This window comes from Paramisgurnus dabryanus, chromosome 12, assembly GCF_030506205.2.
Source record: "Paramisgurnus dabryanus chromosome 12, PD_genome_1.1, whole genome shotgun sequence".
In the NCBI taxonomy this organism is placed as follows: Eukaryota; Metazoa; Chordata; class Actinopteri; order Cypriniformes; family Cobitidae; genus Paramisgurnus; species Paramisgurnus dabryanus.
In genome coordinates this window covers 26,012,340-26,035,279 of record NC_133348.1, presented here as the reverse complement: position 1 = coordinate 26,035,279, position 22,940 = coordinate 26,012,340, and the positions used below count along the sequence as shown (strand labels likewise).

Below are 22,940 nucleotides of genomic sequence, written 5' to 3'. Positions count from 1 at the left end.
GTTTACAATCAAGCCACCAGTTAAACTTAACTCAAACGTAACGACTGTTTGCTTGCGTTCATCTGTAAAGAAAATAATCAATTTATCTGATATTTAAAGTAAAAAAAATCCCTGACAACATACTTACTGTCTGGAGTTTCACTGTAATTACTGTAAAGAACTTGTGTGTAGTAACTTAGGCGAATTCCAATCGAAGGTGATCCTCCTTTCTATTGTCTTCGATGATCAAAACTTGATTAACAAACTCTAGATGGGGTTGCGCAATTCTGTCTCATAGGGTGACTGATTACAATACACTTGGCGAACAAAGTAATGAAAACAACTTATTTTTTTCTTATCCAGAGCGACTGTTTATGTGTATGACTGTGATGGGAGAAACGAACTAAGCTTCGAATTAAAAGAACCAATTGCTTCGAAAATTGATTCAGTTTTTCAAAGCGTTCGAAACACCACACACGCTGGCGACACCTGCTGGTCAAAATAGTGTATATTAATAGCTTTAGCTACTGTAAGAAATTCCTTATGGACAATTGGGAAATTGTATTTAGACATGAAATCATAATAAAAGTAAACATTCCCATGTGAATCTAGCATATCACAAAGATAATCAATACATTTCTCATGCCAGTTCTTAAAAAAATTGACTTGTTCTTTACTACAAAGCTTTCGTTGTTTCACTTTGTGTGGGGAGAAATTGTGAACAAAACAGAGTTTCCAAACAGAGCTTGTTTATGGAATTTAGAGAGTTTTATAAGGAGTTTAGAGGAAGAGAAGTTACAAGTTAACAAACTTTAAGCCCTCCCCTCCAATTTACTTTGAATATATATATATATATATATATATATATATATATATATATATATATATATATATATATATATATATATATATATATATATATATATATATGAATTATCATGGACAAAAAGTGAAAAAGATGGGTATATAAAGTGAGATAGACCTTCAGCTAAAATAACTCCAAGAAAGGATAAATCTTTTTGAAGCCAATTGTTGAATATTTGTTTTGCTTTTTTAATTTTGGGAAAGAAATTCATTTCTTGCCTAAGTGGATTTTTCTTAAAGATTTGGACACCAAGATACTTCACGTTATCTTTGATGGGTATATTATTTACAGAGGTTTCAAGGTATAATCTATTTGTATCATCGGATTTTCGAAACGTTTCGAAGCAGTTATGACGCATTGAGCACTTGTTTGCTAAAATCACGTGACTTGGCCAGTTTGAAACAAGCTCCGAACCAATTGATTCGAAACAAAAGATACGTAAACGTTTCGAAGCCCAGAATTATTATTTTCTAAGTCTTAACCACTGATCTATATAAATGACTGGATTGCGCATAGAACGCTTGACGTAACTGCGTGATTTGAAGCCAGCGCAGAGTTCGAGCCGCCATCTTGGTATACCCAACCGGCAGAGAGCGCCATTGACTTCCATTCAAAATCATGATCAAAATTTACCCCCTTTACCACGTATCATTTACACAAGGTTAATTTTTAGGATATGTGTACGTAAATTATTTGTTAATTCTGGTGTTATTTGCAATGTTTATGTTTTAATCGGGCAGGATAATGGATTTATAAAAAACCGTTAATGTGAGTGTGTCTGTTGCATTTGTTAATGACACGGGTATAAATAAAGTTTTTTTTGACATTCAGCTACACTGTGACGGTCAGCGTTATATCTCTAAATAAGTTTAGGTAACTTGTAAGTTTAGATAACATAATTACAAAACTAGCAAATTATTGCATGCACATACGGTACAAAGCATGATTATTTATTTAGATTTCAGAATGAGCACGTTTATTGTCATTAATACTAAATATGCTGCGGTCTGTCTGCTGATCTGATACTGTAATAAAGATGAATGTATAATAACTGTTTAAAACGCAAAATGTACAACTTTCAGTAAATAACTATTTACATGCTTTGGACGTTTGTGTTGTTATAATGTACAGGGTAACTTCACATATAAAAACGAAGACGAGTAAAGTGATGTTTTATCATTAAAATCCGATAACGTCCATTGATTTAATAGAACGTTTGGGTATACCAACATGGCGGCGCGGTGGCTTCACAAGTGTGACGTCATGCGCAATCCAGTCATTTATATAGATCAGTGGTCTTAACAAGCGAGATTGTACGCAACTGTAGATTGAAAATGTATGTACTCCACACAGAGACAAAAATCACAGAAATCGATTAAAACAAACAAGTTGCTGTGTTTTTATATCTAAAAAGTCACAGGTTCCCCATTTACTCTTGCCACCGCTAAAATGGCGGCGTCGCTGACGTATCGCAGCAGCTGACCAAAGCGGCTAATGTGCGGTCTAGTTAAAAAAAATTATTTCTTGCGTTCTTGAAATTGAGAAACGGCCTATAAATGTAAAATAGTACGTTAACTTTAGAACGTGATTTTATAGATGTCTGTCTTTACCCATCCAAGTAGCTAGGACTAGTCCTACTGACTGAAAAGTTATTTGCTTTGTTAGACCGCATCCTCCTGGCCGTAGGTGGCGCTGTAAGAAACACACGCCTGTAACTAACCACCGTCTTTCTTCTCTCATAAGTAACAAATATGGCAGACGAGTTGGATGTTGTGGACATTGAGGGAGATGAACGTGATGAAAGTGTCGGGTAGGAGTTTTTCTTACTCATATTCTTATGTTTGGGAAATGTTATGAAGTCATGCTTGGGTAAAAGCGAGTTCACGAGTGAAACAGGAGCGAAATAAAGCGACTGGCAATGAAATGAGCTACTCTAGTTATTTCAACACATTTATACGTGAAACTTCAGTAAACACATAAGTAGAATGTAACTATGATGCTTTAGTTGCTAATAAGACCTTCTTAAAACATATTTTTAGTTTTCTAGTATGATCTGTTTAGCAGCAACTCTAAAGACACATCAGTCATGTGTTACAGAAACTGTCATCTTTTTATTTACAAGAACGCATTTGCTTAGAGATTTAGACACATTTTAACACAGAGCTATTCATTGAAGTAAGTTACGTTAATGGGTTTCACTCACATTTTTACTCCCAGGTTATATCTATTGTACGTCCATTACTGTAACCGTTTTGTTTACATACCGAGAGGTGTGAAAACCATTGTGACTGCTTGACCTGCAAAATTCCTTAAAATCGGTAAGATCAAATATCATTCATTTTCAGTGACCTGAGCAGTGCTGAGATACTCCAGGATCAATATTTACAGTCTGCATGGAAGACTAACAGCAGTATACTGGTAAACCCACAAGACTTTATCACTACATTTGTATGCTGATCTTCACATGTCGACCACTGATCTATGAGAGATATGCAAAATAAAAATACTACAAAAGAGATTTATTTGTCTCTGCTCAGCCCTGGACGCTGGACAGCTCCATCAGCGATGAAAACAGGGAGGCCATTGAGAGCATGCTGCTTGAAGAACAGTATCCTTCACTCTATATCTGTGTTGTATTCACATTCATTAGTAGAGCATTCAGTGTAAGTATGTGGATGTTTTCTTAATAAAGAAAGGTATTATTTTGCTAGTGAAAAAGCACCAAAGGTAGCATGGAACAATGAGAAGACTACAGTCCAAAAGTGAGTATTTATCTTTCTATTTGTTTGTTCATATATCAGCAAGTAAAAATGTGTGTTTTTTGGTGGGAATTGTTTTATGAAATTGTCCTGCTTAATTTCTTTCTAGGTCATTGGTGAAGAGTTCTGGAGGATCAACTCGTTGGGCTGAAGAGGAGAAGGATCTCTTTGAGAAAGGACTGGTATGTTTTAAATAATGGTTCTGAATTATAGCAAAGGCATTTACCACATTAGAAAACACTGTGGAAAAGACCAATGCTCAACAAAACAACAACAACAACCCAAAATCAAATTATGCTTTTTAGGCTGAATTTGGCCACAGGTGGACCAAAATTGCCAAACTAATCGGTACTAGGACGGTTCTACAGGTGAAGAGCTATGCTAAGCAGTACTTCAAAAATAAGGTATGATGTATGATTTCTGTTTTCTATGTATAGTCGTAAGTGACATTTTTAAAGGGTTAGTTCACCCTAGAATGAAAAAATTGACATTAATTACTACTCGCCCTCATTTCGTTCTTTAGAAAGATATTTCTTATGAAATCAGACCGCTTTCTCTTTACACACTCAAAACTTTAACGCCCAGAAAGGCAGTAAAGACATTGTTAAAGACATTAAAGCAGTCAATGTGATAGTCTATCTATAATAAATTGACTACAGTGGTTTTATCACAATTTTATGAAGTGACGAGAATACGTTTTGTGCTGAAAAAGTCAGTCTCCGTCGCGTATGGATGAAAGCACAACATGCATGCAATAAACACTGGTGCCATGTGCCGTCAAGACCCAGGGGTCTCATTTATAAAGCGTGCGTATGCACAAAACAGGGCTGGGAATGTGCATATGCCAGTTCCCATGCAAAGGTTGTGATCTATAAAAAAAAACTTGATGGGAGAATGGGCTTGCCGGGTGGGATCTGAGGATGATTCATGTACGCACACTTGCAGGTGATCTGTGATTTATAAAGGGAACATTGCTTTATTAGTCTTAATATTTTTTGGCATATTGGCTTTTGCGCATACGTAGACATTTAGTAAGGACCCTATACACAGTTTTATTAATGTGACCCCAGGACCTCACAATCAGTCATAAGTTAATTTTTTTTAAAGTTAATAATTAAAAAATAAATAAGCATTCTATTGATGCATGGTTTGTTAGAATATGACAATATTTGACCAAGATACAACTAATGATTACAATCTGGAATCTGAGGGTGCAAAAAAATTTAAATATTAAAAAAATCGCCTTTAAAGTTATCCAAATGAAGTCCTTAGGAAAACATATTACTAATCATAAATAATTTGTGATATATTTATGGTAGGAAATTTACAAAATATCTTCATGAAACATGATCTTTACTCAATATTCTAATGACATCACATTTGGGATAAAAATAGATAATTTTGACCCATACCATGTATTGTTGGCTATACAAATATACCCCTGCGACTTAGAAGTAGTTTTGTGGTCCAGGGTCACATAGAAATCTTTCAGATTTCATAAAAAATATCTTAATCTGTGTTCCGAAGATGAGTGAAGGTCTTATGAATGTGGACCGACATGAGGATGAGTAACTTATCACAAAATTTTCATTCTGAACAACCTTACATGATATTTTCAGGATAATTTCCTGCATTATGACTTTAAAACAAAATGCATGCTTTCCTATCAATTATAATTCAGAAATGTATTACATAAAACGTATTTTCTTGCATGAAATGTGTTGATGTATTTATAAATGAATGTATAAGTACGCAAGCATTTTATAAAGGCAAGCATCTTTTTATCAGTGCTATCTCAATAATTTTATCTTTAATTTTAACTTTCAGGCTAAAACAGACATACCTGACGAAGTGTCCATCAGGAAAGCTGCTCCAAGCCCAACGTTGCCCTCTACAGCTGTAATCCCCACAGTGCAGCCTGAAATTTCATCGCTTACCAATGCTGTGCGCATCGAGCGACTCTCTGATGATGAGGATGTTGACATCACTGATGATTCCAGCAACGATGGGGCTCAGGCGGAAACCCAGTCAGATACACACAAAGACTTGCCGAATTGTGAGCTCCAGGAAGAAAATAGTCCAGTGTCACCCCCGACAGAACTTTTAAACCCTCTGTCACAATCCGAAACCACAGCTTCAGACGGACCCACTGATTCAGACACAAACAGAAATGCTGACATGTCTCAAATTAGGATAAATTCAGAACCAGAAGAGGAAAGTGTAAACAGCTTATCTAAGACAGGAAGTCCAGAGAAACACAGCCTTTCTGGAGAGGAAAGCAGTGATAGAGCAGGTGTCTTGTATTGCATTTCTATTATTAATACGTTATTTCAGCCACTAGGAACCATAAATAATGGGTTATTATACGTTCTTTTCCTCAGATATGATGGAATTGTGTGAGTGTGCAGAGGAGGAAGTAGAGGAAGACCAGGAAGATGAAGAGGAGCTCAGACCTCCTGATCAGGAGGTCACTTTAGATTTCAACTCAATTACAGAAGAGGAGAAGCAAGCCATCTCAGAGTTTTTCGAGGGCCGTCCTTCCAAAACCCCGGAGAGATATTTAAAAATTCGCAATTACATCCTGGACCAGTGGTGAGACTTTGTATTTACTATGTATTCCTGTGAAACACTTCAATTACATATAGGGAATGTTTTCAAGGCCAACTTCTCATATATGTTGTATATTTTTTTCCATATAAATTTTAGTATAAACTTATACTGTATATAAACTATATATATATATCTTGTATATAAACTGTGTTAAAAATAGCTACAAATTGTAGGTCTTGGTCTACTGCATTTTCATGTTTTATTTTTTTATTTTTTTTTAAATAAACCTTGTCTAATTTTTTTCTAGGCTGAAAAGTAAACCCAAATACCTGAATAAGACATCGGTTCGTCCAGGCTTGAAAAACTGTGGTGACGTAAACTGTATTGGTCGAATACACACTTACCTGGAGCTCATTGGAGCTATCAACTTCAACTGTGGTAATGCTTGTCATGCAGTTATTTCTTCTCCGTTTGCCAAAAACGTGGATTCTGCACTTTCTTTCTCACTCACTTTCTCTCCCTTCATCTTTAGATCAGGCGATCTACAACCGCCCGCGAGTGGTTGATCGTTCACGATTTAAGGAAAGCAAAGACAGCCTGGAGGCTTATCATCTTGCCCAGAGACTGCAGTCTATGGTGAGAAAATCTGGAAGGAGCTCAGTATTATACACTTACACTTTTATCTCTGCACTTGTTATTATCATATGTCATTCTGTTGGGAATTATCCACTAACAGCTCAATTTTTCCAGCATTTTATTTGAAGGGACACTACACTTTTTTTGAAAATCTGCTCATTTTCCAGCTCACTTAGAGTTAAATATTTGATTTATTTTACCGTTTTGGAATCCATTCAGCCGATCTTCGGGTCTGGTGGTACCACTTTTAGCATAGCTTAGCATAATCTATTGAATCTGATTAGACCATTAGCATCATGCTAAAAAAACCCCAAAGAGTTCCTATATTTTTCCTATTTAAAAAATGACTCTTCTGTAGTTACATTGTGTACTAAGACCGACAGAAAATTAAAAGTTGTGATTTTCTAGGCAGATATGGCTAGGAACTATACTCTCATTCTGGCATAATAATCAAGGACTTTGCTGCTGTAACATGACTGCAGGAGGCGTAGTGATATTACACCCCCCCCAAAAAAAAAAATTTGTCCCCTTGGTTACTTTCAATAGCAGGGGACTATTTTCAAGTGCTGCGTAATATCATTGCACCTGCTGCAACCATGTTACAGCAGAAAAAACCAGAATGAGAGTATAGTTCCTAACCATATCTGCCTAGAAAAACTTTTAATGTTCCGTCTTAGTACACAATGCAACTACAGAAGAGTCAAGTTTTAAATAGGAGAAATATCGAAACTCTTTGGTTATTTTTTAGCGCAATGCTAATGGTCTAATCAGATTCAATGGATTATGCTAAGCTATGCTAAAAGTGGTACCGCCAGACCCGGAGATCAGCTGAATGTATTCCAAAACATATAAAAAAAATGGAGTGTCCCTTTAATGATTGTTTAAATCATTGCTTAATTTTGGTGTGTTGTTTTGCAGCGTACGAGGAAGCGCCGAATTCGGGACACGTGGGGAAATTGGTGTGATGCCAAGGATCTTGAGGGCCAGACGTATGAGGTAAAGAAACTCAAAGAACACTTCTATTTTTATGACAATAGCATCCCTTTAGATTCAGTTGTCGGCCTGCTACAGCTGAGGTCATGCACTACTTATAGATCTGAAACCGTATTACCCTAATCACAAAGCACTTTGGTCCCAGAAAATTTGAAAAATTGGTAGAGGCTTCTGTTTGAACACAAACACGTCCTGTAAATGTACTGTGGTCGCTCCCGCAAAGAGGACTTAGTAACATTGCCGTATCATTTACAGAACGCATTCTGTGTGAACACAAGGCAGAAACAATGCTGTAAGGGGCGTGCCGTAGTGAGGATGCATGTGACATCACAAGAAGTTATGGTTTATGCTTTTTGAGACAGGGATTTAAATGCAGATCAACATTCACAATGAGAAATGTCAGCAAACTGGACTGAAGGAGAGACCAGGGAGCTCGTCGTCACTATACATGCTGAAGCTGAGATAATTCACCAGCGTGACAGAACAACACATCACGTGCTTGGATCTTGTGCTTCTTATGCAAAATTAGCAAACACAAACACTTTTTGTACAAGGCTGTAAACAAATATTTTCCTATTTCTCTATTAAGTTTTGCATTTTAACATAAGAGTCTATGGGGATCAGTTTAAGTCACTGCCATGTTGGCTTCAAGATAGAGACTGAAAAGTTGCCCCTTGGTGTGAATGCACGCACAGATTCCGGAAAATTATTGGCTGTGTGAATAAACCGAACATCTACCGAATCCTGGACGCATTTTCTGTGTATTTTCCGTAATCTCTTTGTGGAAAGGGCTTATGATGTTTTTAAATGCCACAAAATGAGGTTTTTTTTAAAGTGTACCTATTATACAAAATCCACTTTTACAAGGTGTTTTGATATACATGTGTATTGGCAGTTTGGCACAACCACCCTACAAAGAAAAAATTCACCCACTCCAGTGACGTCACATTGACAAAGCCCCACCCACAACCACTGACTGACAGTCCTGCATTACCAAAGTTTCCACCTCAGTTCTGTTACGTACTGTCAACATCGTTACTCTACCTAGCAGAAAAAATTATGACTTTAGACACCAAATGTACTTATGTCTTTAGTGTTTTGTATGGAAGAAGCATTTACAGTTTGTTTAGAAATGGTCTTGTCTATATTTTTCAGCATCTGAGCGCAGAGGAGCTGGCTCTCAGAAGAGAGGAAATGAAGAAAAAAGGACCGAAACCATCTAAACTCTTTAAACAAAAAGGGTAAACACGAACACCTTTGCTGCTGCATAGTTTGGATAATTCGATAAGGAGCAATTTTGTTTTTAATTGCTTGTTGTGTTTGCAGCTCCTTTGATCCATTCCAGCTCATTCCATGCAAGCCTTTTGGAGAGGACATACAGGTAAGGATACGTCACATCTTTGAGATTTCTGCTGTAACTAAAGATGAGAAATGTATAGATATATAAAAGGGAAATTCAGTTTATCTTTCTACTGTGGTAAAATTTAGTGGATGAAAATGAATTGCTTCACATTTATTTTGTTTGGTTTTTCTTCTTCTTTTAGGAACCGTACAGCGTGCTCCTTGGTGCTGAGGCTCTTGTGATCATGGATATTGTAAGTTTCAAGTGATGTTGGTACAAATATAATCACATCTAAGCTGTTAATCTCCAATTTATTCTTTGATAATTTACTGATCAAGTTTTTTCCTAGCATGCTCATGTATCTATGGGAGAGGTGATTGGCCTTTTAGGAGGAACGTACGAAGAGGACAAGAAGATTTTAAAGGTTAGAAAATTTAAGGAATAAAGTGTACAGAGGTTTTGGGTTTACTGGTAAATGTTTAAAATCCTACCGGAGTACTCAAACAGAGCATTCAGATAATTTAGCTTTGTTTGCTAACTTTTTTGCGAATAAATTTTCAGCCCCTCCAGAAAAACGCGATTATGTGATTGCATGATTCAATGCGTAATCAGCCAAAGTCTACATATTTATGCAGGGGCCGCATTTTTTAAATACGCAGCACTTTCGCCGCATAAATTGTAGATTTCTGCTCGCAAAATATGCAGTGCTTGCAGGATTTCATAATCCCCGCATTTTTGTAGCAAAAGTCACATATATCTAAGCAAAAAGTAAAAAATGTTTGCATTCACTTCACATACGCGCAGCCATGTCCCATGTTGTCATGGGAATGTTAGAAAGTGATGTAATTACACGACATGAACATCAATCAAAAGCTGCAGTTTTTGCAAGTTCACACAGTTTTTGCAAGTTAAAGCAATTTTGGCAAGTTCCCACAATTTCATTGCATAAAATTGCATAAATATCTCGCATATTCCATCGCATTTTTTGAAAAAACGTGCCGCAAGGTCAAGGATTTTGCCCGCAACAATCACACAAAATACGCGTTTTTATGGAAGGACTGAATTTTACATTACATGACTTTATTAATGGTATTATGAGGGCTTGTAATGTAAATTATGTGTTTATTATAGATCTGTGCAGCAGAACCTTGTAACAGCCTGAGCACCGGTCTGCAGTGTGAGATGGATCCCGTCTCTCAAACTCAGGCATCCGAGCTGCTCGGGATCAAAGGCCATAGTGTTGTGGGCTGGTACCATTCTCACCCGGCCTTTGACCCAAACCCCTCCCTCAGAGACATTGACACTCAAGCCAAATACCAGGTAACGGATCTTTGCACAGATTGCTTTAAAAAAGGTTTTTGTCAGAACTTTGTATAAATCTGTTTTTCTTTGTGAATTGCAGAGCTATTTCTCTCGAGGTGGTGCTCCATTTATTGGGATGATTGTCAGCCCGTATAACCCCACAAACTCCTCCCCCCTCTCTCAGAGCACCTGTTTGATGGTACAGGAGGAGGTTGGACCCTCTGGACCTCAGAGTATGTTAGAGAATCTCTCTTGAATGCACTTTACATCAATGCTTGGTTATATTCTGGCTTGCACAACATATTATTAAAGTTAAAGAAGGTGGAGCTTCATATTAAGTCATTGTTCTGGTTTTGTTGTTGCAGTTTTGTAAGCAAACAACCGGTTTTGTAAACCATTAATTTAGTCTTTTGCCAAATTTGCACCATGAAGCATTAAAGGGAGCGTTTTTAAGATGTTAAATAAATCTTTGATGTCCCCAGAGTACGTATGTAAAGTTTAAGCTCAAAATACCATATAGATCATTTATTATAACATGTTGGTGTGTCCTGTTAAATGCAAATGAGCTGATCTCTGCACTAAATGGCAGTGACATGGTTGGATAGTGCAGATTAAGGGGCAGGATTATCCCCTTCTGACATCACAAGGGGAGCCAAATTTCAATGAGCTATTTTTTCACATGCTTGCAGAGAATGGTTCATCAAAATTAAGTTACTGCACTGATCTTTTTCACATTTCTGTGTTGGTAAAAGCACTGGGGACCCAATTATTGCACTTAAAGATGGAAAAAGTCAGATTTTCATGATATGTCCCCTTTAGGTTAGTTGGCGCAATACGGCTAAGTTAACATAACTTGAAATTGTCATGATATAATTTTTACATTATGTGTATATTTTATACATTTTGGTGTGTGTGTGTTTCAGAACTTCCATACCAGTTTAACATTCAGTACTTATCCGATCTTCCTGATTGGTCAGAGGTGATGAGAAGGACAGAATGGGTGGTGTTCAAGTACAGACACTGTCATGGGTAAGCTGTGTGTTTTTATGTATACTGCATTATTAAGGAATTCTGCTTTAGTTTTAACTCATCATGGTCCTTGTTTGTTTAGGAGTGTACCAATGGACAGGCTTTTTCGCAGAGATTCTTCTCTCACTTGCCTGGAAAAGGTAATATTCATCTGCCAAATATTTAGTTTCAGTTTAATGCCGCCTTCACACATTACACACATTACTGTATGTAAAATGTATTGGTGTTGCTGTACTGTTTGTCACTCGCTATAACTACAAACAAACTGAGCTGTACAACTATTACAATCGATTAAAAACGCTTAGGTTACTCACGTAACCCCGGTTCCCTGAAATAACGGGAACGAAGCATTGCGTCAGTTAGCTGACGCTATGGGGGAAACTCCTGTTTACTCCGTGACTGAAGCCTATTGGTTAACGTCTGTACAAAGTACAGACCAATGACGTTTGAACCCGCGCGCGGGAGGAACGCGTCCTTATATAAGCGCGGTTCAATCGTCAGGAGCTCATTATATTCGACTGAAGCGCGCAGCCGAATAACACTCGCTGCGTAGACGTTTGTAGCACGGCAAGAGACGCAATGCTTCGTTCCCGTTATTTCAGGGAACCGGGGTTACGTGAGTAACCTAAGCGTTCCCTTTCAATACGGTTCACTTCGCATTGCGTCAGTTAGCTGACGCTATGGGGGAACGTAATCCCATCACGCCGTGCATACACAACGTACTGAAGTGCCTTACCGGAGAGACACTGCGTGTGGCCCTATACCCGGCATATTCACAGCTTTAAAAGCAAATGTGTAAGCACCATATAAATTGTTGACGCGCACACGGTGGGGTTTTAAACGCACCGGGGGCACATAACATAGCACAAGACGGCGAGGTACCGAGCGCGCCGCGGCTGTGCGAGATAAGTAAATTCATAGTCACGTTGGTGAGCTCGCTGAGCGCACCGTGGTGTACACATAAAACGCATGAGCGTGCACGATTGAGCCGAGAGAACCTGCGCTCGTAGGGCAGGGACGTCTAAGCTGTACAATCTGACAACGTAGACGGCGAAGACCAGCCGGCCGCGTAGCAGATATCAAATAAAGATATAGATACCCCTGTAGACCAAGTTCATGAAGAAGCCAAACTCGCACAGAGTGGGCTCTATATAGGACATAGCTCATAGAGGGGCGTGAGCCAGTGCGATGGTTTCAACGATCCATCTAAATACCACTGTTAGCAACAGACATACGTAGTGAGTGATCTGCGAAGCTCACGAACGGTCGATCTGACTATAATATGCGGCAGAACGGTTCGTAGCGTGGGATTATACAGATACCACAATAGTGTGAACCCAGGTGCACCCTCGAGCGCATCGGGATGCATATAGGTAGTATTATAGTGCACAGATCGGTGAGCTTTCCAAGCGCGCCGTAAATGTGTATTGACTATAAATTGCACGGGCACAGGTGAACACTTGAATACATCGTGAATGCATATAGATGAATCAGAGTGTTATAATGCACAGGCCGGCAAGATTCTCGAGCGCGCCGTCATGTGTTCTGATAATAAATTGTGCGCACACGGGTGAACTCTTCAGTGCACCGTGAATGCGTATAGATAAATCAGTGCACAGAACGCGCCGTGAATGTGTACAGATATGATTGATGAACGTAACGGTGGGCACCCAACGCACCGTGAACGTACACAGATGAACAACAATGTATGTGTCACAAAGCATAACACAGCTGTGTATACAGGTGAGCTTTCCCAAGCGCATCTTATTGTATACCAAAATGTTATAGCGTGTACATGTGAGCTTCTCTAAGCGCACGGTGGACGCATATAATTAAAAACCATATCGTGCATACAGGTGAGCTAATGGGCGCACCTTTAATGCAACAAACCTCAGTAGTGCGCGAAGCAGGGATGTCGAAGCTGTAAACTGACAACGTGGACGGCGGGGACCAGCCGGCCGTGTCACAATTGTCAAATGAGAAACCTCTAAGACCATGCCCATGCTCTAAGACAAGTGAGCATAATTGTCACGGGAGGTGATAACGTCAACGATCCATAAATAGCCTGTATTGACAGGTGCTCTAGTGAGTGATCTGTGACGCAGATGAACAGCTGATCGTCTGATGTACGTCAGACGTATGTGTCATACAGGACCTCGGACAGTTCCAGAGCGCTGTGCCTCGGGCACCGTCCGCATCTGAGAAATGACAGGCTTATGAATGAAGTGAATGGCCAGCCGTAAAAGCATGGTTCGCTGTTACCGCCGCCGTCCGCATCTGAGAGATGACAGGCTTGTGAATTAAATGAATGGTCGGTCGTAAAAGCGTGGTTCGCTGTTATCACGGCCACATAGATATAGGTAGGGGAGAGAGCCGCCGTGCCTCTGTAGTGAGGAGAAAAGTGTTCCACCGGCGATTCGCGGGGGTTTTTGACTTTCAAATGTCACTAGACAGAATGGATCAGACTTTGCATAAGGACGCCTCGTGAAAGGGGTCCTAGCAGCTTGTGTCAATGTGTCATAAGGCACGTAATGTAGGTCGTGTCCCACGGATGCCATCTCCGCACGCCCATCGTAATGGGTTAATATTGGTAGTTTAAGCATGAGATGCGTATCACTCTGATTGAACATAGCTTATAAAGCGATGCAATGAGTTTATAAAGGAGATGACTCGTCAGCTTGTTCAGGGGGCGAGATCTCAGTCTGGTTCGGTAAATAATGAAACCACCGTAGATTGCCCGACCGCATTATCACAATAACACGGTCGAGAGTGCTGCAGTGCTAAATCATCCTCTTAATGTACCGTATTCACAGTACAAGGTGATTTATATGAGACAAACGGCGTTCCACGCGCAGAAGGCTGATTGCCGTCGTAAAGCGTGTTCAACCCACAGCAAATGCTGGGCTAGCTCGTAATGACAGCACTTCATGCAGCCGTGTGTAACTTAAGCAAGCTTCCCGGCCGTCAGCTCGGGGCGGGACCTTTGCTTAGTCAAACTGAAGTGGACTTATGAACAGAATGCCACGATATTCAGCTTTCTGAGGCTCGTTAGAGGGGTACGTGTGCCCGTCTTAAACGAGATGCCGCGCGCGTCTGACTGTGCGCGCGCTTTAAGCTTTGAAACTTATTGTGGCGGGTAGCAAGCTCACTTGAGGTTGATATTACCCTTAATATCTCCGAGTATTGGAGCGGAGGTGTGAGCGTCTTCGGATCCGCTAATATAAATCAGCTATATGGCCGAAAAACGTCATAAACCGCTTGGCTGTAAGCCTTTGAGTGGCCGTCCGGAGAGGGCGCGATTCAAACGCTTGGAGCCATGCGAAAGTCTGAGGCTGTCCTTCCTCTAGGAAGAGAGAATAACAGCCGTTAGACCGTGCTCGTTTGCGCCATCAGCATCGTAGCGGAGAAACTGAGGTGGGCTGCGAGCGAATTTGGCAGAAAGGTGTTAGAGACACCGTACAGTCGTGGGGTGTCAATACACAGTATATGGCCAAACCGGGGTTTTTTCGGCTAGCGTCGATAGAATTATGGACAGCGGGCCGTGTGTGCGTATTACTGAATGCTTGTCAGTAAGGCGATAAAGTGTTTAGAGACACCGTACAACCGTAGGTGTCAATACACAGTATAGTAAGTACGGAAATTACTCTTTTTAGAGGAATTAAATACCGTTCGCCACTATAGTGAGGTCGCATAGCCGACAGTATTACACAGTATGTTTGGATAAACAGCACACAGAAAACATTTCAGGGCAGTCCAGCCGAGGCGCGACATAACCCCTTTTTTCCCAGACAGTTTCGTTCTCTGTTGATGCAGCTGTGCTGCGGAGACCAGAGCTCAGCCGTTCAGGTGCACAAGCCTCAGTAGTGACGGTGACCGAACGGCTCACGGAGCAGGGTAGTATGTCTAGGTGGTTTAATGTCAGACTGAACCCATCGCAGAGAGGAAGTCTGCCGTGAGGCCCGCGGTTTTGCCGTTTATTAAAAGGGCAGAAAAACCGGGTATATATATAAGAATGTACCAATATTCAGCGCACTGATATAGGACGGGACTGAATAAAGGGAGGTATTCGGGCCTCAGAATATTATAAACAAATTCGTTCTGCCTCTTGATTCCGTCTAAACCAGAGAGAAATAACCAGGCAGACGAAGAATGAGCTATCTTAAGCAAGATCGGCGCAGACCAGTAAAGCTCTATAATAAGTGTTTTAGCGCTCCAATAGAGGCGTGTCCGCCTTATCGAGCAGACGAATGAGATCGTGCCGCTCCAGGAGGGGAGGGGCATGAAGCTCTCTTATAATGAGTGTTCTTGGTGCTCCAATAGCGGCGAATCGGCCCTATCGAGCAGACGAATGAGATCGCGCCGCTCCATGAGGGGAGGGGCATGAAGCTCTGTAATCGTTGAACACTGGACAGCTGCATTTAGAGGCAGCGAGCCATAATACCGTGTGCTAGCTAAGCCGTTAAGAGACCTCACCACTGTGGGGAAAGGAGCGAGGGACTCCGCGAGCGTGGAGCACGAGTGGCTGTGCTATGACAGAGACAGGGGCAGACCGCCCGTGTTTGCTTGTCGTATGCATCTATCCAGGTCTACGGTTCCCCGCTTGTTCATCTCAACAAGAGAGGAACGGCAGAGGGGAGCAGCAACACAGACAGAACAGCCATGCGTCGTGACGGTATCACCCGATGCACTCGGGGGATTAATATATGTGCCAGAGATCTCGCCACTGAATGTGAGAGGAGCGAAGGGACTCTGTAAGCATCAACGGTTGCGGTGTGACAGAACACAGGGGGGGTTAGTCCGTGTGTGCTTGTCTATGCATCCATCTAGTCTCATGGCTCGCCGTGTGTTCATCCCGGCGAGAGAGGAACAGCAGGGGGAGCACGAAACATGGATAAGACAACCAAAGCATAAGCGCGGTCCCGGCGTGGGAGGTGCCAGACCGGTAACGCGCTCGGAGGAAATTCATAGCAGAGAGGCTCACCGAGCCGCTGTGCTGGACGCTATTACAACAGCGCCTGCTCTTTTAGCGTATAGCTTTATATTAAAGATATTGATCTTACCGGGCGGCCGCAGGGGAGACCTCGTCAGGCGTGTGTCCGCTGCACAGGGCTCGTACCACGGCAAGCGAAGGCTATCTTCGGTTCTCGGCCGGAAAGCGGCAGGGGAAGACGCTAGACCTGGACTCTGCTATCTTCGGTTCTCAGCCGGAAAACGGCAGGGGAAGACGCTAGGCCTGGACTCCGCTGCAGGGCTTTTGTCAACGGCGAGGTAAGGCTTCTTCTTTTTCTTCGGAGCAGCGAGAGGTTCGCGCTGAAGGAGAAAATAATGAGCTCCTGACGATTGAACCGCGCTTATATAAGGACGCGTTCCTCCCGCGCGCGGGTTCAAACGTCATTGGTCTGTACTTTGTACAGACGTTAACCAATAGGCTTCAGTCACGGAGTAAACAGGAGTTTCCCCCATAGCGTCAGCTAACTGACGCAATGCGAAGTGAACCGTATTGAAAGGGAATCTAGAATGCCTGGTTAGTAAAAACAAGATGTAATTTTTATATATTGTATATTTTAGAAGAATTTTCCACTAGTTACATTCTGGAGGGTAAAGCACATGTGTAGTAGCATCAGCGCACAATACTTTGAAAAATACATATATACAAAGTTTTGAGAAACAACAATTAAAGGGGACATATCACGAAAATCTGACTTTTTCAATGTTTAAGTGCTATAATTGGGTGCTTTTATCAACCTAGAAAATGTGAAAAATATCAACCCAGTAACTTAGTTTTGGGAAACCATTCTTTGCAAGCATGTAAAAAATAGCTCTTTGAAATTGGGCTCCCTTTGTGATGTCAGAAGGGAATAATACCGCCCCTTAATCTGCACTGTCCAACCACAGCACTGCCATTTAGTGCAGAGATCCACATTTTAAAGGACACACCTATTGTATAGCCTTGTCTTGTCTACTAATTATTATTATTATTATTATTATTATTATTATTACTTTTATTAATCTCTGTATCACATCACTGCTCATTTGCAGTTTGCATCATACTAAATACATATTGTATTGGTCTTCTCTTTTTATGTACAGATGCTTGCATCAGTCCGGACAATTTTGGAGCGGGTCTCAGAGGTTGACATGGAGACTTGGCTGGTCCAGTTACAGACGTTGTTTGAAACGCATTTTCTTCCTGACACTGGCTCCTCCACCGCTCGTGATCCAATAGCACAGCAGCATTTACTGTCATTCTCCTCTGAGCCAATCAACAGCAACCTTGTAACAGATGAGATGTGTGTTACGGAAGAGGAGCACACAATTGACTCTGACAGCCAAGATGAAGTGTACACTACAGGAACCGTCTACCATATTATAAGTTGTAATGAGGAAGAGGATGCAACTTTTACACAGACTCTCAGTCCAAAATAGTCCATTGGACCTGGCTAATTTCGTTGACAGTGCCAAGTAACACAGTTAGAAATATGCTGTTATATTAATAGAAATATGTTGTTGTAGAGCATAATAAAGTGTTATGTATACAATGTACAAAACTGATATTAAAAAATACATTGCTAATAGTGTTACATTTTTATACTATGATATAAGCTGTCCATTAAAGTGTTACATAGTTTTTAATGAAATTTGAGAAATAACATTTAATGAGATTAAACAATACAAGTTTATAAATAATTCCCTTATTGTGTTCTGTTTTCTATATTGCAATGTTTTTAATATTCATAATTTTTTATATGAATAAACATTTAAGAAACTTTTATTTAATAGAAAATTGTATTGAAAGCAGAAAACAAATGTAAATATTCACTAATATACAAGAAATAAAGGAAAAAGTAGCTTTTTCTGTACAATGACAGCTCTAATTGAAAATTGAGAGTGTTGTTTACATTTAAAGACATCAGTGGACCTCAGCGTATATTTGAAATTAACAGAGCATTTCAAGGAGCAACGTGATTGGTTGATTGGTGCTTTAGGTCATACGCGTGACATCAGTTGTAGAAATCAAATTCAAACCAAAATTCTCACTTAATTTTGAGACACAAACACATTTCTCGAGAGATTTTCTGCTGCTTCTGAATCTTGTTGATATCTTCATGATGACGAGCACGGTGAGGACCTTCACAGGTAAGTATGGCCTCCGAAAGACCCGAGTTTGTCCAAAATATTTGGATGATTACTGTGTAGGCCAGTCGAGTGTTTCCAGGTCGAAGGTGAAGGAGGACATCTCAGGGATGGTCAGCTCCAGAGCCGTTCGCTCATCAAGGAAGAGGAAGAGAGATGCTGAGCTGCAGGAGGACCACCAGAGGCTGAAGGACAGGTACATGCGCAACAATGCTATTATTCCAGACACTTGTTTAGCACTTTTAATGGGCAGTTGTAGCCTAGTGGCCTGAAAGTTGCCGGTTCGAGTCTCAAATATGGATTACCATACATTCTCAAATCCATCACTTTCACTTTTCAGGCCTTCAACCTCGGCACCATCTGCAGACACGGCACCAGAGGAACCTCTCTCCATCCATGGCCGCACAGTGAAGGACTTCCAGGACATCTATCACTCCACGGTGGATCCCATGCTACGGATGCCCTCTGGTCGGCTGCGTCCCTACAGCCTGGGTTTGGGTCTGAGGATCAAGCAGCGCCTGTGGGAGACACTCAACCGTCCCAGCTTTTGTGAGGAAGAGCAGGCTGATGGATCCATCCGCATCAGAGAGATCTTCTCCACACCAGGAACTGCTGCTCCTCCTCGCATAGAAGTGGACATCAGTGGAGAGCCTCCACCTCACCGACCCAGGTGAAAGAAGGCCAGGTACTGAACCAGTATGTGATTTATAATCCTTAAATTACTGCTGTAAGTATTGTAAATACCGCGGTAAATACGTAGCATAAGTATAAAAATTTCAGCAATATTTTTCATCATTTTCTTTTCTGATAATTGTGCAAAAAGTATTCTTATGGATTTTGATATGTTTACATTGAGGTATGGTCCCATTTTAATGAGTCTGTGATCCTGGTCTTGTTATTCCATGGTGTGTTTCATGTCATGGCTTTTTGAGAGCATTGCTGTTGTGGTACTTTGAGTTTTGGTTTCTTGTCTTGATTTTTGCAGGTTGCTTCGAGTTCAGGTTTTGTCCTTTGCAGGTTGTTTCGGCTGGTGGTCTGCGGGTTGTTTCAGGTTCAGGTTTTGTCCTTTGCAGGTTGTTTCAGCTGGTGGTCTGCGGTTTTTATATTCATCGGTCATTGTTTAAAAGTTTTGTTCATCTCTTGTGGTGTTTTATTGGCTGGTTTTGCAGGTCCTGTCATTCATGGCTGTTGCGTTGCTGTGCTTTTTCTTCTCGGATTCCGGTTCCTCTGCCTTCATGTTTTTGAAATTTTTACAGTTTTGTCTTGAGATGCGTTTCAGATCCAGTAACCTCTGCTCTGTTTCCAGATCAGCGTTACAAGCAGTTGACGCTAAACTTCGGCACTGCTCATTTTATCAGCAGCACTTTCCTCTGAAAAAAACTTACATACACATTTCCACTAATGTAAAGTATAACAACTCTCTAAATATATATAAAGCTAATATTATAGCTTCATAATATATATTTATACTATAGTTATTATATTTAATATATAATTAAACAATAAGTTACACTAATATATTATATATTAATTATATACTAATGTAAAGCTGATATTATAGCTTCATAATACATATTTATACTATAGATATTATAATTATAATATACAATAAGTTACACTAATATATTATATATTAATTATATACTAATATATCAAGCTAATATTATAGCTTCATAATACATATTTATACTATAGTTATTATAATTATAATATACAATAAGTTACACTAATATATTATATATTAATTATATACTTATATATAAAGCTAATATTATAGCTTCATAATACATATTTATACTATAGATATTATAATTATAATATACAATAAGTTACACTAATATATTATATATTAATTATATACTAATATATAAAGCTAATATTATAGCTTCATAATACATATTTATACTATAGTTATTATAGTTATAATATATAATTATACAATAGGTTACACAAATATATATTAATTATATACTAATATATAAAGCTAATATTATAGCTTCATAATACATATTTACACTATAGTTATTATAATTATAATATACAATAAGTTACACTAATATATTAATTATATACTAATATATAAAGCTAATATTATAGGTTAATAATACATATCTATACTAGTTATTATAGTTAAAATATATAATTATGCCATTAGTTATACTAATATATTATATATTAATTATATACTAATATATAAAGCTAATATTATAGCTTCATAATACATATTTATACTATAGATAATATAATTATAATATATAACTATACAATATGTTACACTAATATATTATATAGTAATTATGTACTAATATATAAAGCTAATATTATAGCTTCAAAATACATATTTATACTATAGTTATTATAATTATAAAATATAATTATGCCATTTGTTACACTAATATATTATATAGTAATTATATACTAATATGTAAAGCTATTTAAATCGATATTAAAGCTAATATATAAGCTAATATTTTAAATATATAAAGCAGATATAATAGCTTTGTAATGTATAGATTTATAATAAAAATACTAAGTAATATATTATTTATAAATTCAAATATAAATTATATATAAATAATATATTCATTATACAATAATTATGAGCTAATATAAAAAGAAATTATTAAAGTTAATACGCAAAAATAAATATTGAAGCTATATTAAAGCTAATATAAAAAACTAATTTTAAAGTTAATATAAAAAGGCTATTTAAAAAAATGTGTGAGAGGATATAATTGAAACCATAAATTCAAACAAAGATACTAAGGGGGTTTAAAGTTCTCTGCAACAACAATGGTATTCAATTAATAACTAAATTAATACAAATGTAGACCATTATTAGGTTATGACACTAAATATATATCGGAGCGCTATATTTATAAATAAATATAATGATTTAAAAAGCTAATCATTTTGTTGTGTCTTTATTTTGCAATGTCCTTTATGTGTTGTTTGTTTGTGGTAAAACTAATTACAACAACATAATACATGTTTTTTTTGTATTTGAAATAATCTAAAATGGGAGTCATCTAAAATCTATTTATTGTCCTGAAAAGTTTATCCCCAACCCTTATTAAACAGAGCTGTATGGTTATAAGAGGTACAAAATAGTAAATGAAAGATTTTAAGCTAAAAGTTGAAAAACACAAATGTGTTTTTTATTAGAAGTGTTTTAAGTGTTGGTTTTAAATCAACCTTGAGAAATATTTACTAGAATAAAATGTGTGTCAACTTTCCCCAATTATTTCTACAATTTCCAACCTGGACAACAAGACCCATCACATAATAAGTGGAAACTGATTCACAATACAATGGTCATACGCACAGGACGAATAAATGCGGATGTTTCAAAACTTGCTATAGCTCTCTTCAGTGGATTATTGGCGGTAAAGGACCTCTAGGAAGACTCAACCTCTCCCAACTGCCCAGCATGGATCCTGTCTGCACACATCAACACAAACCATTTTCATCCTTTTGCAAATCAATTAAAAGTTTACAACTGGGGGCTACTTGATGCTGTACATATTAAAGATTAGGAACCATGATTTATGAACATCTCTGGCCAGACCAATGATGTCCATTGTCCACCAAGAATATTTTTTCATGGATGTTATTTTGTAGTACTTTACTTGTAAAACAAAATTAAATGTACTGTATAAATAGTGATGTTCTGATTCCTTTTCCATCTACTAACTACAGTATTGACTCTTCTCAATAAATATCAGATTTTTATAAAACTTTAATTTCCAGGGTTGACTGTCATGGTAAAAAACAACTAAACATTTGGACCATGGTGAATCACACAATGACAAAAAATACCTAATACTTAAGTAATTTGGCCAAAACCACCACAATATAGACACAAAAACTAGGTTTTAAAGATGAATGAAATGTTTTGGGTGTGTAATGACATTTTGGGGACATGCAGTAAAGCTTGAAGTTCCAGCAAACAACTGTGACATTTGCACTTGCACTTACAGTTTGAATATTAAGACTGTTTCGAAAAATGTGCCAAGCATTTAGGAAAAACTGTAAAAAAAACTAAGTCTTGTATTAATATTCTAGATTAGAAATTTGATAATTGGTTATTGTAGGTACGTTGTCTCACAAACGGGCGGAACTAATGTTCAAGTGTTGTTTGCCAGGGGATTGTTTTAGATGTAACAGAGAAGTACACCAAGCGACCGGCTGTGGCTAGAAGGGATACAGCTACTCCCCTAATCTCGTGAAATCTCGTCGAATTAACGCTGTTTTTATTATAACCCTACCCCCAAACCTAACCCTAAACCCAACATTTCACTGAATATATGCACTAGCTGTATGATGTGTAGCCAGAACCGCTTGGTTTTAT

General features: G+C 38.7%; 2 protein-coding genes across 2 annotated transcripts in view; one reads left to right on the top strand and one right to left on the bottom strand.

Annotated features, from left to right (window-relative positions):
• The window catches only part of LOC135739075 (flavin-containing monooxygenase 5-like), a 5,433-nt gene extending 5,103 nt beyond the window's left edge, over positions 1 to 330 (bottom strand). The window contains exon 1 of the mRNA XM_065257342.2: positions 128 to 330. The gene's annotated coding sequence lies outside the window, so the exon portion shown is untranslated. The remainder of the gene's footprint in view (positions 1 to 127) is intronic.
• A 2,245-nt stretch (positions 331 to 2,575) lies between these two features.
• Positions 2,576 to 18,144, top strand: mysm1 (Myb-like, SWIRM and MPN domains 1). Its single transcript, XM_065257321.1, has 20 exons — positions 2,576 to 2,654; positions 3,190 to 3,262; positions 3,382 to 3,452; positions 3,541 to 3,606; positions 3,713 to 3,785; positions 3,909 to 4,007; positions 5,431 to 5,896; positions 5,985 to 6,195; positions 6,461 to 6,591; positions 6,686 to 6,789; positions 7,708 to 7,785; positions 8,938 to 9,023; positions 9,109 to 9,163; positions 9,327 to 9,377; positions 9,474 to 9,548; positions 10,256 to 10,444; positions 10,527 to 10,659; positions 11,350 to 11,455; positions 11,538 to 11,595; positions 17,546 to 18,144. Exons 1-20 carry the CDS (start codon positions 2,596 to 2,598, stop codon positions 17,879 to 17,881), a joined length of 2,520 nt encoding a protein of 839 aa, XP_065113393.1. The 5' UTR covers positions 2,576 to 2,595; the 3' UTR covers positions 17,882 to 18,144.
• Positions 18,145 to 22,940: the final 4,796 nt, after the last annotated feature.

Excerpts from the sequence above, each read along its gene's own strand:
- mysm1 (XM_065257321.1), top strand. The coding sequence starts at position 2,596 with ATGGCAGACGAGTTGGATGTTGTGGACATTGAGGGAGATGAACGTGAT. Across the intron at positions 3,263-3,381 it reads AGACTAACAGCAGTATACTG|CCCTGGACGCTGGACAGCTC; the intron begins GTAAACCCACAA and ends GTCTCTGCTCAG. Across the intron at positions 3,607-3,712 it reads GAGAAGACTACAGTCCAAAA|GTCATTGGTGAAGAGTTCTG; the intron begins GTGAGTATTTAT and ends ATTTCTTTCTAG.